The 14,554-nt window shown below is 33.1% G+C and overlaps 1 protein-coding gene across 3 annotated transcripts in view; it reads right to left on the bottom strand.

The window, feature by feature from the left end:
- CNTN5 (contactin 5) overlaps window positions 1–14,554 on the bottom strand; it is a gene marked incomplete at both ends in the record, with an annotated part of 773,509 nt that overhangs the window by 506,772 nt on the left and 252,183 nt on the right. The window contains one exon of one of the 3 annotated variants that reach the window (XM_080816834.1): window positions 11,105–11,326. The exons of the other annotated variants lie outside the window; for them this stretch is intronic. Coding sequence (XP_080672960.1) covers window positions 11,105–11,326 — 222 coding nt within the window. The remainder of the gene's footprint in view (window positions 1–11,104; window positions 11,327–14,554) is intronic. 3 annotated transcript variants of the gene reach the window in all.

The raw sequence follows: 14,554 nt of genomic DNA, 5'->3' as shown, positions 1-14,554 counted from the left end.
AACAGCAACAACTAACATTTCTTGTGGTATAATTACTACATAATAGACACTATACTGAATTATTTATATGCAATGTATCATTTAACACTCATAACTTCCATATGACTAGAATTAATCCCCAGTTGTATATATGACAAAACTGAGGCTGAAATTAGTGAAAACAATGTATATAGCAAATACATGGCAAACCTGGGACAAAAATACAGGGCTGTTGTAATCTAGAATCTGATTACCTCTGCCACTACTATTACTATTATAATTTTGTCATAACATTTATAAAGCACTTTAATATATACTGTTATTTAATTCTTTGAGCTGAACATTACAATTATTTCTAACAGAGATGAAAACTCTGAGGTTCTGAGAGGAGACTTCTCCAAAATTAGCAACGTAATAAACAGTTGATTTTAACTAAAGGTCTATGGTTCTAAATCTTTTGTTCTGAAAATTATCAGAAAGGACAAGAGAAATAAAGGTTGTCAGGCTGAAGAAATGCTAAGAGGTAAGATTACACACTGAAAAAATAAGAGACTAAACAACATGTATTCTGTTGTGACTACTCATCCTCTTCTCAGTATCTCTTTGTTGTTCAATTGTTACTTCTAAAAGCATTTTAGCAAGCAATCGTCCTCTCTCTCTCTCTCTCTCATTTTTCTTTTAGAAATAAAGTTCACTGTAGGGGTTGAAGAGCATGTGTAGAGCTTCCCAGTCCTGACCAAAGGGTAATCAATGATGATTCTGGCTCTAAAGAGATTCATTTTTAAGATTTCATACCAAGAATGTATTATTATAGGTAAACTCAGACAGACTGATTCACTCTCCTGCAGTTGTACACTACATCTATTGATGAAGACGATGAATTACTTTAAGCAATGTCCTTCTATTTTGCAAGTTTTAACTTAATAGAATCTGTAACTTGTGGAGATAGACTTCAAAACATATATGATAATCATCACAAAGATCTGGATAACCAGTAGATCAAAATCTTTTTTTAACAAGGTAGAAATCTTTGAGATATTTGTATAACAAGCAGATCCCATCACACACAATGTTAATTTCTCATAGGTGTAATATTTTTGAGTGATTTTTTTTTCTTAAAAATCAGCCTTTTTTATGAACAGACTATATAATGCGAGTGGTTATTGTCTGTGAAATATCAGATTCACACCTCCAAAATGCGCTTCCTCAGAAGAGAATTGTTTCAATTTAAAAGTGATCTGTTGATTTTCTCCTACAAAGAATGATGAAATTAACACACTTTCTCTCACTTCCCCTATTTTTACTCCATAAGTTTTCTGTTTTGCTTCATGGTTCAGAATATCTGTTTGTTGTCTTTACAACTGAAAGACAACTTGGCTGGGTATCAGATTAGGGGTTCAGTATTAATTTCATTAAATCCTGTAGATGTTTTTCCACTCTCTGATCACATTAACATTACCATGGGTAAGTCTGAGTCAGCCTGCATTCCTTCACTCCTAAGTGACTAGTTTTTGTATCTGTATGTCTGTTTCTTTCCCCATTCTGAATTTTAATACCTTTCTGGATTTGTCTTGGTTTTAAACATTTTATATAACTACAGGTTCAAGACTTTTTGTTTGTTTGTTTGTTTAAGATTTATGTATTTATTTCAGAAAAAGAGCACAGAGAAGGGCAGAGGAAGGGGAGAGAGAGAATCTCAAGCAGACTCCCTGCTGAGTGTGCAGCCTGTCAAGGGTTTGATCTCAGCATGAGATCATGGTCTGAGCTGAAATCAAGAGTTAGGTGCTTAACTGAGCCATGCAGGCACCCCAACAATTTCTTTTTCAGGAAAATTTCTTTATTTGTTTAATTCTCCTCATACCCATTAGGCATATCTTCAATTTTCTTTAAAGTCTTCTCTGTCATCTCTATAACAACTTTTATATCTTTAATCTTTTTCTCATTTGTTTGACTTTTTCAAATATGATAGCTACATTCTTATCTTTTCAATTGCCTTTGTATTACCACTAATGAAGTTTTCAATTCTTTAATGGTTTTATTTTTCCTTCCCTGTTTCCTGAGCTTGAAAAGTTACTTCTTAACACATTCTGTCATCAGATTTAGTTTGATTTCACATATTTTTCTTTAAACTATTCTTAGCACTGTTATTGTTAGTCATTCTCTTAGGGGGAATACAGTCGCCCCTCAAGATACTTTTTCAGGTTATGCTGGGGCCCACATTTGAGGAACTGAAATCTCTTATTTGACCAACTGCCAGCACGAAACTGAGGCCTACTAACAACTGTTTGAGTGAATTTTTAAGGGATTATTCTCTCAGTCAAGATTTCAAATGAGAATGCATCTGCAATGACAGCTTGATTGAAATCTCGTAAGAGACCTTATGCCAGAACTACCCTGCTAAGTCACTCCCAGATTCCAGACCAACAGTTTCTATGAGAAAATGAAAAGGTGTTTTAAGTTGCTAAGTTTTAAGATACATTTTACACAGGAGTAGATAATTAATATACTATTTTTTTCTCCTTCTCTATTACTTATGAGAAAATGTATTTAAGAGAAACAATAACTTTGTAAACTGTGAACTTCCCAGGAAAAACATAGGATAAAAGTATCATTTACAAATAATGATTGTTGGAAAAATTTTTTTAAAAAGTTTAATTTAAATTTCATTGGAATGATATCCTAGAGCCATATACTTCTAGAATCAGAATAAATTTCCATTCATTTCAAGCATTCTTTCTAAAAATCTCTGGGATATTTATCTGTCTTAGCTTGATCACTTCCAGCAATGCATGAAGTCTTTACAAACTGCTGTTTTATTGCTGGAATTATCTTAAAATAAAGTTCATATTGAAATAAAAGATAAGTTGGTGTCCTAGATGAAGACAGCTTTTTACTGAATTCTGCTCTAGAATATATATACTTTGGTCAAGATTTTCCTATGCTTGAATTGATTAGCACATCGATAACAACTTCCTTAGTTTACAGAAATTCCCATTAAAATTAGAATATGAAGGCTCCATTAAGAACACTTATGTTCTGCTGATACAAAAGTATGGAGACATTATGTCTCTCTAGATTCTAAACGTACCCTTTAGATTGAAATCCTCTTTTAAACAATTTCTTCTTTTTCTCAATGATTAGATCCAATGCCAGACCCCAAGACCCTCTACATGCTAGTTAGCTCTAATTTATGGCCTTGTCTAGTTTATTCATGTAATATGAACTAAGTGTATCAGTAATATAATCTAGAAGAAATATCAGCCTATCGTGTCAAATGCAATTACAAAAAAATGCACTTTAAATGATCACTAATATATTTTATATGATGATTTCCAGAAGTTTTGAATTGTTTTACCAGAAATTACATTTTATGATGAAATTCACAGTTACAATATGAGAAAAACTTTCCACACCATGGGAGCATTGGAAATGAATTCTTAAAGAAAATATCCAAAACTTCCTTTAATCTTAAATTTCTTTTCAACTTAAAAAAATTTTTTTAATAAAAGCTAAACAAGTGTAAACTTTCTTTACAAACTTTCCAAGGTTCCTAAGAACTGGAGTGCATTATTTATTAAAAAGCACTATGATGAATGTTTCATGGGTAAGTGGCATTATGCTGTGTACATAATATAAATTGAGAATTTAATAGATTTTTTTGTCATTTTCTAATGTAGCTATAAAAGAAAGATCAGGGGCGCCTGGGTGGCTCAGTGGGTTAAGCCGCTGCCTTCGGCTCAGGTCATGATCTCAGGGTTCTGGGATCGAGTCCCACATCGGGCTCTCTGCTCAGCAGGGAGCCTGCTTCCCTCTCTCTCTCTCTGCCTGCCTCTCTGTCTACTGTGATCTCTCTCTCTGTCAAATAAATAAATAAAATATTTTAAAAAAATAAATAAAAGAAAGATCAGATGATTCAGATATGCTATCACTTACAAGAATGATCAAAATATACCAACCCCATATAACCTTCAGAAGATGCCAAACTACTAGGCCACCATATCAACAGAGGGAGGACATTGCTTTTTCTACCTTTTCATTTGTAATCCAGAATACAAAGTTTAAATAAACAAAATTCAAGCAAATAGTCTACCATGATATATAAATTCATTTTTAATTTCCTCATATGCCTCTTTATTCAACAGTATTTGTGAAATTTCTAGTAAGCTGGCACTGGTCTTACTGATGAAAGTGGATAAAGAAGAGTATATAAGATGGTTTTCACTCAAATGACATATAGTTAAATTGGAGAGAATAGCATAATAATGTAAAACAATATCAACAGCTCTAAAAATTAACAATATAATAAAGAATAATGTCATAAAGTTTCAATGAATGGTCATAAAATTCTAAGGTTTTATTAGGATATATTTGTCTATTTTTTAAACTGAGAAACTGGAGTGATTTGATTTTATACAGGAGTATACCATCCAACTGAAATACCTTTCCCCTTCCAGAGGAAATTCTTATTCTTATAAAAGATCATTTAAATTTTGTATCTGATCCTCCAAAATAATTTATCAGCAAAGGTTGTGTTGAGGAAACAACAGAAAATTGTCAACACAGAGATTACTTTGAGTTATGATGCCATTGCCCATGTGCCAAGTCAAATCTGGAAATAAGCCATGTCAACAATGAAATTCGGCCCAGCGTACTGAAGATATGAGGCAACAAAGTTGGCAAATTGCAGGAAACCTTCACATGTCAGAAGCTAGTGGTAGAAACTCTAAAGGGTGGGTAGACTCAGAGTCTACCATTTTTCTACCTGATGTAGCATTTGTAGTCTCTGAATCTCAGGAGTGGACTTCCCTAGTAAGTCTAAAGTTTCTTGTCAGCATTACTCCTAATCCAGATTGCTCCTCTGTTCAAGAAAGATAAAATATTTTAAACTAACCATCTAATCACAAATAGAAGAATGAAATACTCTCTACACTTGTGTTTACTCCTTCTAAACCACAACAACAACACAGAGAAATGAAGTCAAGGACTAATTTATTGACTGTTCATTTATAAAGGGAAAACGGATGTCATGTTAACAGTAGTTAAGAATCCTTATCCATATCACATTTCAAAAAACTGTGCATATTCTGTAGGTGTTTGAGGGACTGACCCATAAGGGCTTTTAATTATCCTGTATTATCATGAAAATTTCCAGTTTAAACCTTAGTCAACTTTTTAATCAATTAAATGACAGTCATATTCAAACAACTACTTTAATTATTAACAACTTAGTTTCTTTTAAAACTAGATAATGTCTTTTGTTGGGTGGAACATTTGCACATGAAATTTGAAGTGGTGATAATCATTACCTAAAATAATAATATCAAATTGAAAGCAAAATAGTCCGAGGATTCCACTTGACTCCAATGAACAACATTCTCCCTTCCAGGTACTGCTCCATTTCTCTTTTTTGCTTCATGAATTTAGCGCAAAAATTTTTATTCATTAACTGTCTCCACTTCCTTACCTGAATCAAGCGTTAGTGTCTATTATACACTTCTTGAAGTCTTTTTTGTTTGCCTTCTCTTGCTCTGGCTTGCTCCTGCTGTTGGAAGTTGGCTACCATGTTGTGAGTTATTCTATGGAGAGTATCACTGAGAAAGGCTTTTGGCCAACAGTCCATGAATTATTAAAGCACTCAGCCCAACAATTACTAGGAACTGAGCCCTACCAACAACATATGAGTGTGCTTACAAGTGATCTATATCATTAGAATGTTGGGATGAGACTACAGTCCTGCTTTGTGAGAGACACAGGACCCATTTAAGCCACATCTGGGTTCTGTCTCACAGAAACTGTGAGATAATAAACATATAACCTTGGTTCATTTTCTTTCTCTTTTTTTTTTTAAAGATTTTATTTATTTATTTGACAGACAGAGATCACAAGTAGGCAGAAAGGCAGGCAGAGAGAGAGGAGAAAGCAGGCTCTCCACGAAGCAGAGAGCCCGATGTGGGGCTCGATCCCAGGACCCTGGGATCATGACCTGAGCCAAAGGCAGAGGCTTTAACCCACTGAGCCACCCAGGCGCCCCAGTTCATTTTCTTGATGTCCTCACCATACTTCTACATTTTCTACAGAGGATTCTTCTCATAATATCATAATTTTAAGGTTGTCTTCCTCAGATTCATCTATTTTAATTTTCTGTGTTATCTTGTGATCATCTCAAGAGGTTGGTATTCTACTCTAGGCAGCTAATCCGTATAGTCCATTGAACTTTGTTTATTCAGATCCTGAGTATGCATTCTTTGGAATGGAAGTTAGATGGAAGACAGAGTTTTTCATGACCTAATGTTGGCATTATTTTTGCCATAATATATTCTCCAGAAGCAGATTACTGGCTTTGGCTCACAGTTGAAAAAGAAAGGATTGCCCTATAAACACCAGGAGGTGAGAATCATTGTGAACCACTTTAGATTTTACTGAGTACAAGCTTCATCATATTAGCTTCAGATTTTTTATTTTAATAACTAAAATATCACATAGTTGAGGTCATCTACCTTCCCTATCCTGGTGCCATTTCTTTGCTCTCATTTTCCCTTTGTCCTGACAGATAAGCATTATAGTCGACTTGATACCTCACATTCATATTTTAAAAATTGTACCAGGTATCCATATGTATAAATAGTATATATTATTTTGATTTTTAATCTTTTTACATATATGGTATATCATAAGTAGTAGTCTAACTTTCCTTATTCACTAAAAATTAACTTTTGAGGTATATTCATTTTGTTTCTTAAATATATAGTTTATTCACTTTAACCATTTTAACTTTTCAAAACATGAAAAATTACAATTTATGTATCCATTTCCCTTCTGATAACTGAGTTTTTTTTTTTTGCTATTAAACATATAATGCAATAAACATGGTTTTATATTTCCTTGTTTTCCAGGTTTTATATACAAGAGTAGAATTGCTTTCCCAAATTTCTCTGCAAATTAGATTTTTACAATTTTCAGAAAAATCTTAACTCTATCTTGGAGTATTTCTGGGCTTAACTCTGAGCAGGAGTGGGAAGGCTTTCTATTCAAGTTTTGTTAGTTTTCTCATTTTTCACAAGAGTATGTCAACCTCAACTTTATTCTCTATTAAGGCAGGAGGGAATTACCTGAAAAAAGCCATATATCAGGGTCTTGAAAGAACAAACTCAAAGTCACATCTAGCCAAGAACTATCAAATTCTAGGGTGAGGAAATAATAGCTATGGAGGATTACTTCGGAAATACTCAAAACTCCCATTCTTCCTGATATTCTAAATCTGGATTAAACTAGAGCAGTGAAAGACTTAAATTATATTGAACTGGTCCCCAGCCTGGAGACTTGCTACTCAAAGCATGGTTCAACAAACAGGAGCATCAACATAACCTGAGAGGTTTTTATAAATGCAGATTATCTGGCCTTACTCCTGGTCTATTGAAGGGGTATCTATTTTAACAAGGTTCCCAAGTGATTATACAATCACTTATTAAAGACTAAGAAGCACAGTTTTAGATAATTACTTCTCATTTCATGGTTGGTGATTAGGTTTCATCTACCTTTGTTAAAGCTGATAAAATTCATTGTTATGTACACAGTAAGAACAATGTTCAGGTCATTGGCCATTACACCAAATAACAAACTATTGATGAGGAACCTCCAAAAAAATTTGTATGATCTTAGTGTTAGAAATAGTTATGCTTCTACTGAATAACTATTTCACTTTAATCTTTGAAACACTGGAAAATATGTAACTGACCAGAATTTGTTTTTCCTTGACTATTAGTTACCCAAAATGGGGAATAGCTTACAGCAGGTATGTTGGCACTTACAGTAGACACATTGAATTAGTCATAAACCTAGTTCCATTTTATATTACATTTTTTTGTTTTCATCATTTTAATGTGTGTAAATTCATATTTTCAGTTCTGTTTTATTTATCATTGTGAGCTATGTTAATTTTACTTGGATCAAAAGAACAAAGGAGTAGAACACTAGTTGGTACCAAATTTACCAAAAACAAGAGTATCCTGTAGTTCTAACCACTCAATACATTCTATTTTGTTGCAGTCCCATAAAATAATTATTCCTAAAGAACACAAATCCCAACACATCTCTGCCTAATGACTGTGACATTGAAGTTAATATAATAAGAATTTGAAAAAAAAAAAATTTATTTATTTATTTATTTACTTATTTACTTATTTACTTACTTATTTACTTTTGTAAGTGATCTCTACGTCCAAAGTCGGTGGGGCTCAAACTCAAGACCACAAGACCAAGAGTCACATGCTCTTCTGACTGAGCCAGCCATACACCCCAAAACTTTATTTTTTTAAGAACAGTTTTAGATCTACAACACAACTTAGAGGAAAGTAGAGATTTCTCATAAACACTTCATTCCCACACATACATATCTTCTCCTATTAGCAACATCAATTGCCAGAATGGTACTGTTTCTTTTTTTTCTTTTTTTTTTTTTAAAGATTTTATTTATTTTGTATTGGTTAGAGAGAGAGAGAGAGTGAGCGCACACAGGCAGACAGAGTGGCAGACAGAAACAGAGGGAGAAGCAGGCTCCCCACCGAGCAGGGAGCCAGAAGTGGGAGTCGATCCCAGGATGCTGGAATCATGACCTGAGCCGAAGGCAGCCGCTTAACCAACTGAGCCACCCAGGCATCCCTGTTTCTTTTTAACTAAAGATAAACATAATGTGACACATCATGATCACTCAAAATCCATCACTTTCATTAGGTTCCACTCTTGATGCTGTACATTTGTGGGTTTAAACAAATGTTTAATGACTTATATCCATTGTTGTGATGCTCCAAGTATTTTAATGTCCCTAAAAATCCTCTGTGCTCTGCCTATTCATCTCTTCCTCAACCCCCATCATTGGTACTAATCTTTTTACTGTCTCCATCATTTTTTTTCCAGAATGTTAAATAGTTGGAATCATACAATATGTGTCTTTTCAGATTGACTTCTTTCACTTGCTAATATACATTTAATGTTCCTCCACATTTTTTCAGAGCTTAATCACTTATTTCTTTGTAGTGCTGAATAGTATCAGCACTTTCTGGATGTATCACAGTCTATTTATCCATTCACCTCCTGAAGGACATCTTGATTATGTCCAAATTTGACAATTATGAACAATGCTGCTATAAACATCTATGTGCAGATTTTTATATACACATAAATTTTAAAATATTTTCGATAAATACCAAGAAGTGCAATTGTTGGATCATATTGATAAGAGTATGTTTAGTTTTGTAAGAAACCATCAAACTGTCTTTCAAAGTGGCTATAAAATTTTGTATTCTTTCCAGATATCAATGAGTGTTCTCCAGCATTTGGTATTTTCAGTGTTCTGGATTTTGGTTATTCTAATAGGTATGTACTGGTATCTCATTTTAATTTTCATTTCCTGATGACAAATGATACAGTCCATCTTTTTATATGATTATTTAACATCTGTGTATCTTCTTTGGTATCTTAAGGTCTTTGGTTTATTTTTAAAATTAGTTTGTTTGTTATTTCATGTTGAATTTTAAGAGTTCTTTATATATTTTGGATAATAGTCCTTTATCAGATGTGTCTTTTGCAAATATTTTCTCCCAGTCTGTGGCATGTCTTCTAATTCTCTTGATATTGTCTTTCACAGAACACATTATGGGAATTTTAAAATTATACTATTTCAAAAAATAAAACATTTTTAAGGAGCTAATATTATGCTTAAATAAAATTTACATGTCAACTCTATAAGATGATGTTCATGTGGCCAAAACTGGCATAATCATGAGACATGAGTTTGCTTGTGTTTGGCACAGCAACCTAGTATTACACTTCTAGGACATTTCCAAATAGTTTAGTTCTTGCAAAATGTTTCTTTGAATGCTTAGTCCTTCATCAATCATAATTGAAATATAGCCCAGTGTATTGGACTTAAAATCAGTAGATATAGGAATAAAAATTACCTGCTTATTAACAGTGTGAACTTTTAAAAGATGCTTATCTACTTTTGAGTTTCCGTTTACATAGAAGACAGTAAGAATATCCACTTCACATATTTGTTGAGAGAATTATTTAAATAAGCTATACAAAAGAGCCTAAAACAGCCCCTAGTAAAAATCATTTGTTAGTGTTTTTCTCTGACTGTTAACTAAGCTGGTATTATTTTGTTAATGGACTCCAAAAACAACAGTTAGAGAACATTTAGAAAATGTTATTCAAACCTTAATGTTAATAACTATTCAGTAGTCCTTAATATAATTACTGTCTTAGTTTTGGAAATTTACATTATTTATTTTCCACTCAAAATAATGTTAAATGTACACTTTCTCAAGGACCCAGCAGCCAGTCCTTTGAAATGCAATTATCAAGATAAAAAGGCTCACTATCTCCCAGTCTCTATAAAGAGGATAAGAGACTAACTTTAATAAGCACCAGTTAATAAACTCACATGGCTAAAGGAGAGCAGAATATGCCACCTAAAGGTATACCACTTTGGTATGTTGATGATTTTAAAATAAAGTTACTTAAGAAACAGCTGATACAAGAAGGATACTCTAACCCTCCTTCTTCCCCACCTAAGGCAGGAACTAATCTTCCTTGTAAAAAGCACTATCTCTGTACCAGGAGAGTAGAAGGCATCCTTTCCACCAGAAATAGGGAATTTAGGGCCATTAAAACTGACTAAACAAACCTTTTTACTTCTTCACTAATTATTACCTCAAGCCCAAACTCATTTATCTTGCTAATTCTTCACAAATGCATGCTTCTTTGTCTAAAAGGTATAAAAGCTGCTTGCTTTGGCCACTTCCTATATGTATGAGATTAAATTTATTTTCTTTTGTTAATCTGTATTATGCCAATTTAATTATTAGACCAGCCAAAAACTCTAGAAGCAAAGAAAGGAAAAGTTTTTCCACTGTTACACACCCTAATCACATTGACCAACTTGTCCGTCCATGTCCTTCACTTTTCTAGATCTTAAAAACTCTGCCACTTTCTGTTTTGAGAGAGTTGTTTGAAACTCTCACCCCTGCTGTAATAGACTTGACCCCAATTACAATAGTCCTAAAAAAAAAAAAAATGTTCATTGCATGTTTAACTTCAACAGATGCAGTTTTCCTTTAACACTTACCATCTTGTTTGAAGGCATCTGAGGGATGATAAAGATTGATGGGGGAATAATAATGTTGAGCTGTTCCTCGCCAGCTTGGTGAAGAAACACTCAGTGTTCCTAATAAAGGATTACTGTATCGCAGTCTGGTCTTTGAACCAAAGAGGGATGAAGATGAACTCTTTTTAATTCTTAACAAAGCAGCATATGAAGTAGGGAAATTAGGAAGAGCTCCAGAATATTCTGTAAAAGAAAAACAATAATGAAAAATGAATTCTAATGAGTATTTTTTTTCCTGTGAAAATTATTTTTTCTTAAGATATTGTTAACAACTTCCCTTGGAACTGCAACCAAATGCAAACTACAGAGATAGTGGCAAAATAATATAAAATATTACTTATATGATTTAAAATATATTTTTTAGAAATTCTGCTAGTCTCAATGTTGGGTCTACAAGAGAGAAAGAAAGAAAACAATCACGAAAGAAGAAAGAGAAGAAAAAGAAAGGAAAAAAACAGAAAGGAGGGAGGAAGAAGGAAATAAGGGGAAAAAGTAAGAAAGACATCCAAAAGTTCAAGTTTTTATTCCTTTGCCAGGAATATTTGGGAATTAACTTTTTTTGTTTGCCTTCTTATTAAAATATCCATTCACATAAGTTTGATCATTTCTTTATTTATTATTAAAAAATGAGAAAAAGGAAAAAAAAATACCCACATTCTCAGTTACATCCTTTATATATAGATTGAATCTTCAGGAGTAAAATTTATCACTTAGTAGGAAATGCATCTAAGGCAGAATGTATTTTGACTAGACTATAAGTTATTCCCCGTGTTCTTGAAAAACAGTCAAATTCACAGTGGAAAATAAGCAATTTTGGACAAAAGTTGTTTTGTAGATTTTGTTATATAATTTATATAACAATATTAATTATTAAGTGGGGACACTGTTATGAAATTCCTACATTAACTGATTATTGAGAAATGTCTTGACCATATTTTGTTTTAATTTCCAAGGTTTTTCATTAAAAAAGATATATATATATATATATATAGTACCTGAAGGATAATATAATAACTCTTTTATGTCCCTAGGAGACAGTCAGGTTAGTGTATAGAGCAAATGTTTAAAAATAGAAAACAATGAATTTTGGAACACTGAAATAATTTAATTAAATTTTAAAAATGCAAACTAATTATTATGAAATCTAAAGAAAAATTAGGAATTGGAATATTTTTCAATTTTTTAATTACTATTTATTTATTTGACAGACAGAGATCACAAGTAGGCAGGCAGGCAGAGAGAGAGAAGGGGAAACAGGCTCCCTGCTGAGCAGAGCCTGATGATGACGTGGGGCTCCATCCCAGGGCCCTAGGATCATGACCTGAGCTGAAGGCAGAGGCTTTAACCCACTGAGCCACCCAGGTGCCCTCAATGTTAATTCTCAATTGAATTTTAAAATTTCTTAATGTTGGAAATATTAAAAAAATTTTGTTGAGAGTATCTGACATTTGAATTTAATGGATGTTGACTTAATTGGACAAAAAATAATTTACCTTTGTGAGTAAACTTTCTCATAATGAAAATTATTTAGAATCCTTGTTTTGTCTCAGAGTTATTTTTGAATGCAAGAAGCATTTCTGTGATTTGAAAATAACACTTTCATAGGTGTTAAACATTGAATTAAGTATAAAAATTTCTGTTTTGTGAAACTATAAATATGATTTCTCTGAAACTTGAAAAAGTATGTTTTTAGGTGTTCATTTTAGATGTTTTGCACATTTAAATTGAGTAAGATATGTATAATCCAACCCTATCAGGAACTGTTAAGAGATTCATGTCCTTTAGTCCTTGTGTTCAACTACAAGCATGGTGAAGGTGGATCAATTTTAAATGAAAATAGCTAACCTCTCCTGGGCAAACTATATAAGAATAGATTATGGGTAGACATAAAATCTCCTTTAAAACCTGGAATTAAATGCAAGTCTTGGCACCTAGAGGTATAAGGAATTGAAAAGAGAATGAGTTTTCCTTCAAGATAGTTTGTAGTTGTGGTCTCTGAACTTACTCATTTCTTAGTGTAGTCTGTTTCTCTGTTGTTTTAGCTGCCTACCCTGCTTATATATAAAAAGTAAAAGAAAAAAAGAAAAGAAAAAGAACCATACCATGCTAGTGTTAAACATTAAAATGGATATGAGAATGTGGTTTATAGTCTTTAAAGCTAGAGAAGGATAATCGGTGGAAAACTAGAAGGGGCATAATAAGGCTCAAAAAATCCAGGACCATTATCGAGTTTGTGAATCATATGTGTACATATAATAATTATATATGTTATTTGCTAATATATATTAACAAAATGCATACTATCTATGTGCTACAGTAATTGGCTTATAGCACTCTGTATAGATAGACCTGAGCCAAATGATGATTTGGCTGTGTGCTCCACACCAGGGCTTCATTTGTAATGTAATCAGTGGCATCTGTTGCAGTGGAGATTCCTTTTTCATCAATTAAAGTGAATCCAAAGCTGTTACTAGAAATCTGACAATATATTCATTCATTCATGTATTCAGCAAACATGTCATGAGAACTCAGTAGGGACTAAATGCTAGGGATACAAAGGTGAACAAGATATTGCACCAGGCATCAGGGAGCTTGTGATATAGTGACAAAGAAAGGCAATTATACAGAACTTTAATCCAATGTGATTAAAAAAGGAAAAAAGTAAAATCAAGGAGTTATGAGCTCCCTCTGATGGGTGGCAAAATTTCTCATCTAGTCTAGGGCCATCAGAAAATGCTTTCCAGATGAATTCTATCTAATCTAAATGCTGAAAGACCATTAGTGATTAGTTCAGCAAAGTTCTGGGTAGGGAAAAAAGCCTAGTAAGGGAAGAAAATATATGAATACCTGGAAAGGAAAGGATGCAGGGTGTTCTTGGTAGATTAAAATAGTCAGGAGCTCAGAGGGTGAGGGAGAGAGGTGAGAGGAGAAGTAAGACTGGATAGGTAAGCTGGGACTAATGTTGAAATTGCTTATTATGCCTTCTAAAATGGTAGGACTCTGAAAGGAAAGCAACATAAAGTTTAGAAAGATCTCTCTGGTTGCAGTGTCATTTGGAACAAGACAAAAGAAAAAAAAAAAGCATATCAATAGCCTAAAGCTGTGATAAAGACAAAGATGAGTCAAGAATGAAGAGATGGATGGAAATGAAACAATAAAGATTATTGATTGATTAAACTGGAGACAAGGAAGGGAAAATAAGAATTTGGGAATACTCTGTGCTACTAGAAGATGGATAAAGGTGGAGCAAAAGGCATGTACTTCAGGTGAAAGCTCATGAATTCAGTTTGGGGGAAGGGGAGAGCTTGAAGTACTCCTAGGGCATTAATTTTGATTAAAACATTTTGTAAACGTAAGGGAGTCACAGGCTAATGAGAGATTATGAAATCATAACCAAATAGATAGTTGATA

The sequence above is a fragment of the Martes martes genome (genome assembly GCF_963455335.1).
Source record: "Martes martes genome assembly, chromosome: 10".
NCBI lineage: Eukaryota > Metazoa > Chordata > Mammalia > Carnivora > Mustelidae > Martes > Martes martes.
This window is presented reverse-complemented; position numbering and strand designations above follow the sequence as displayed.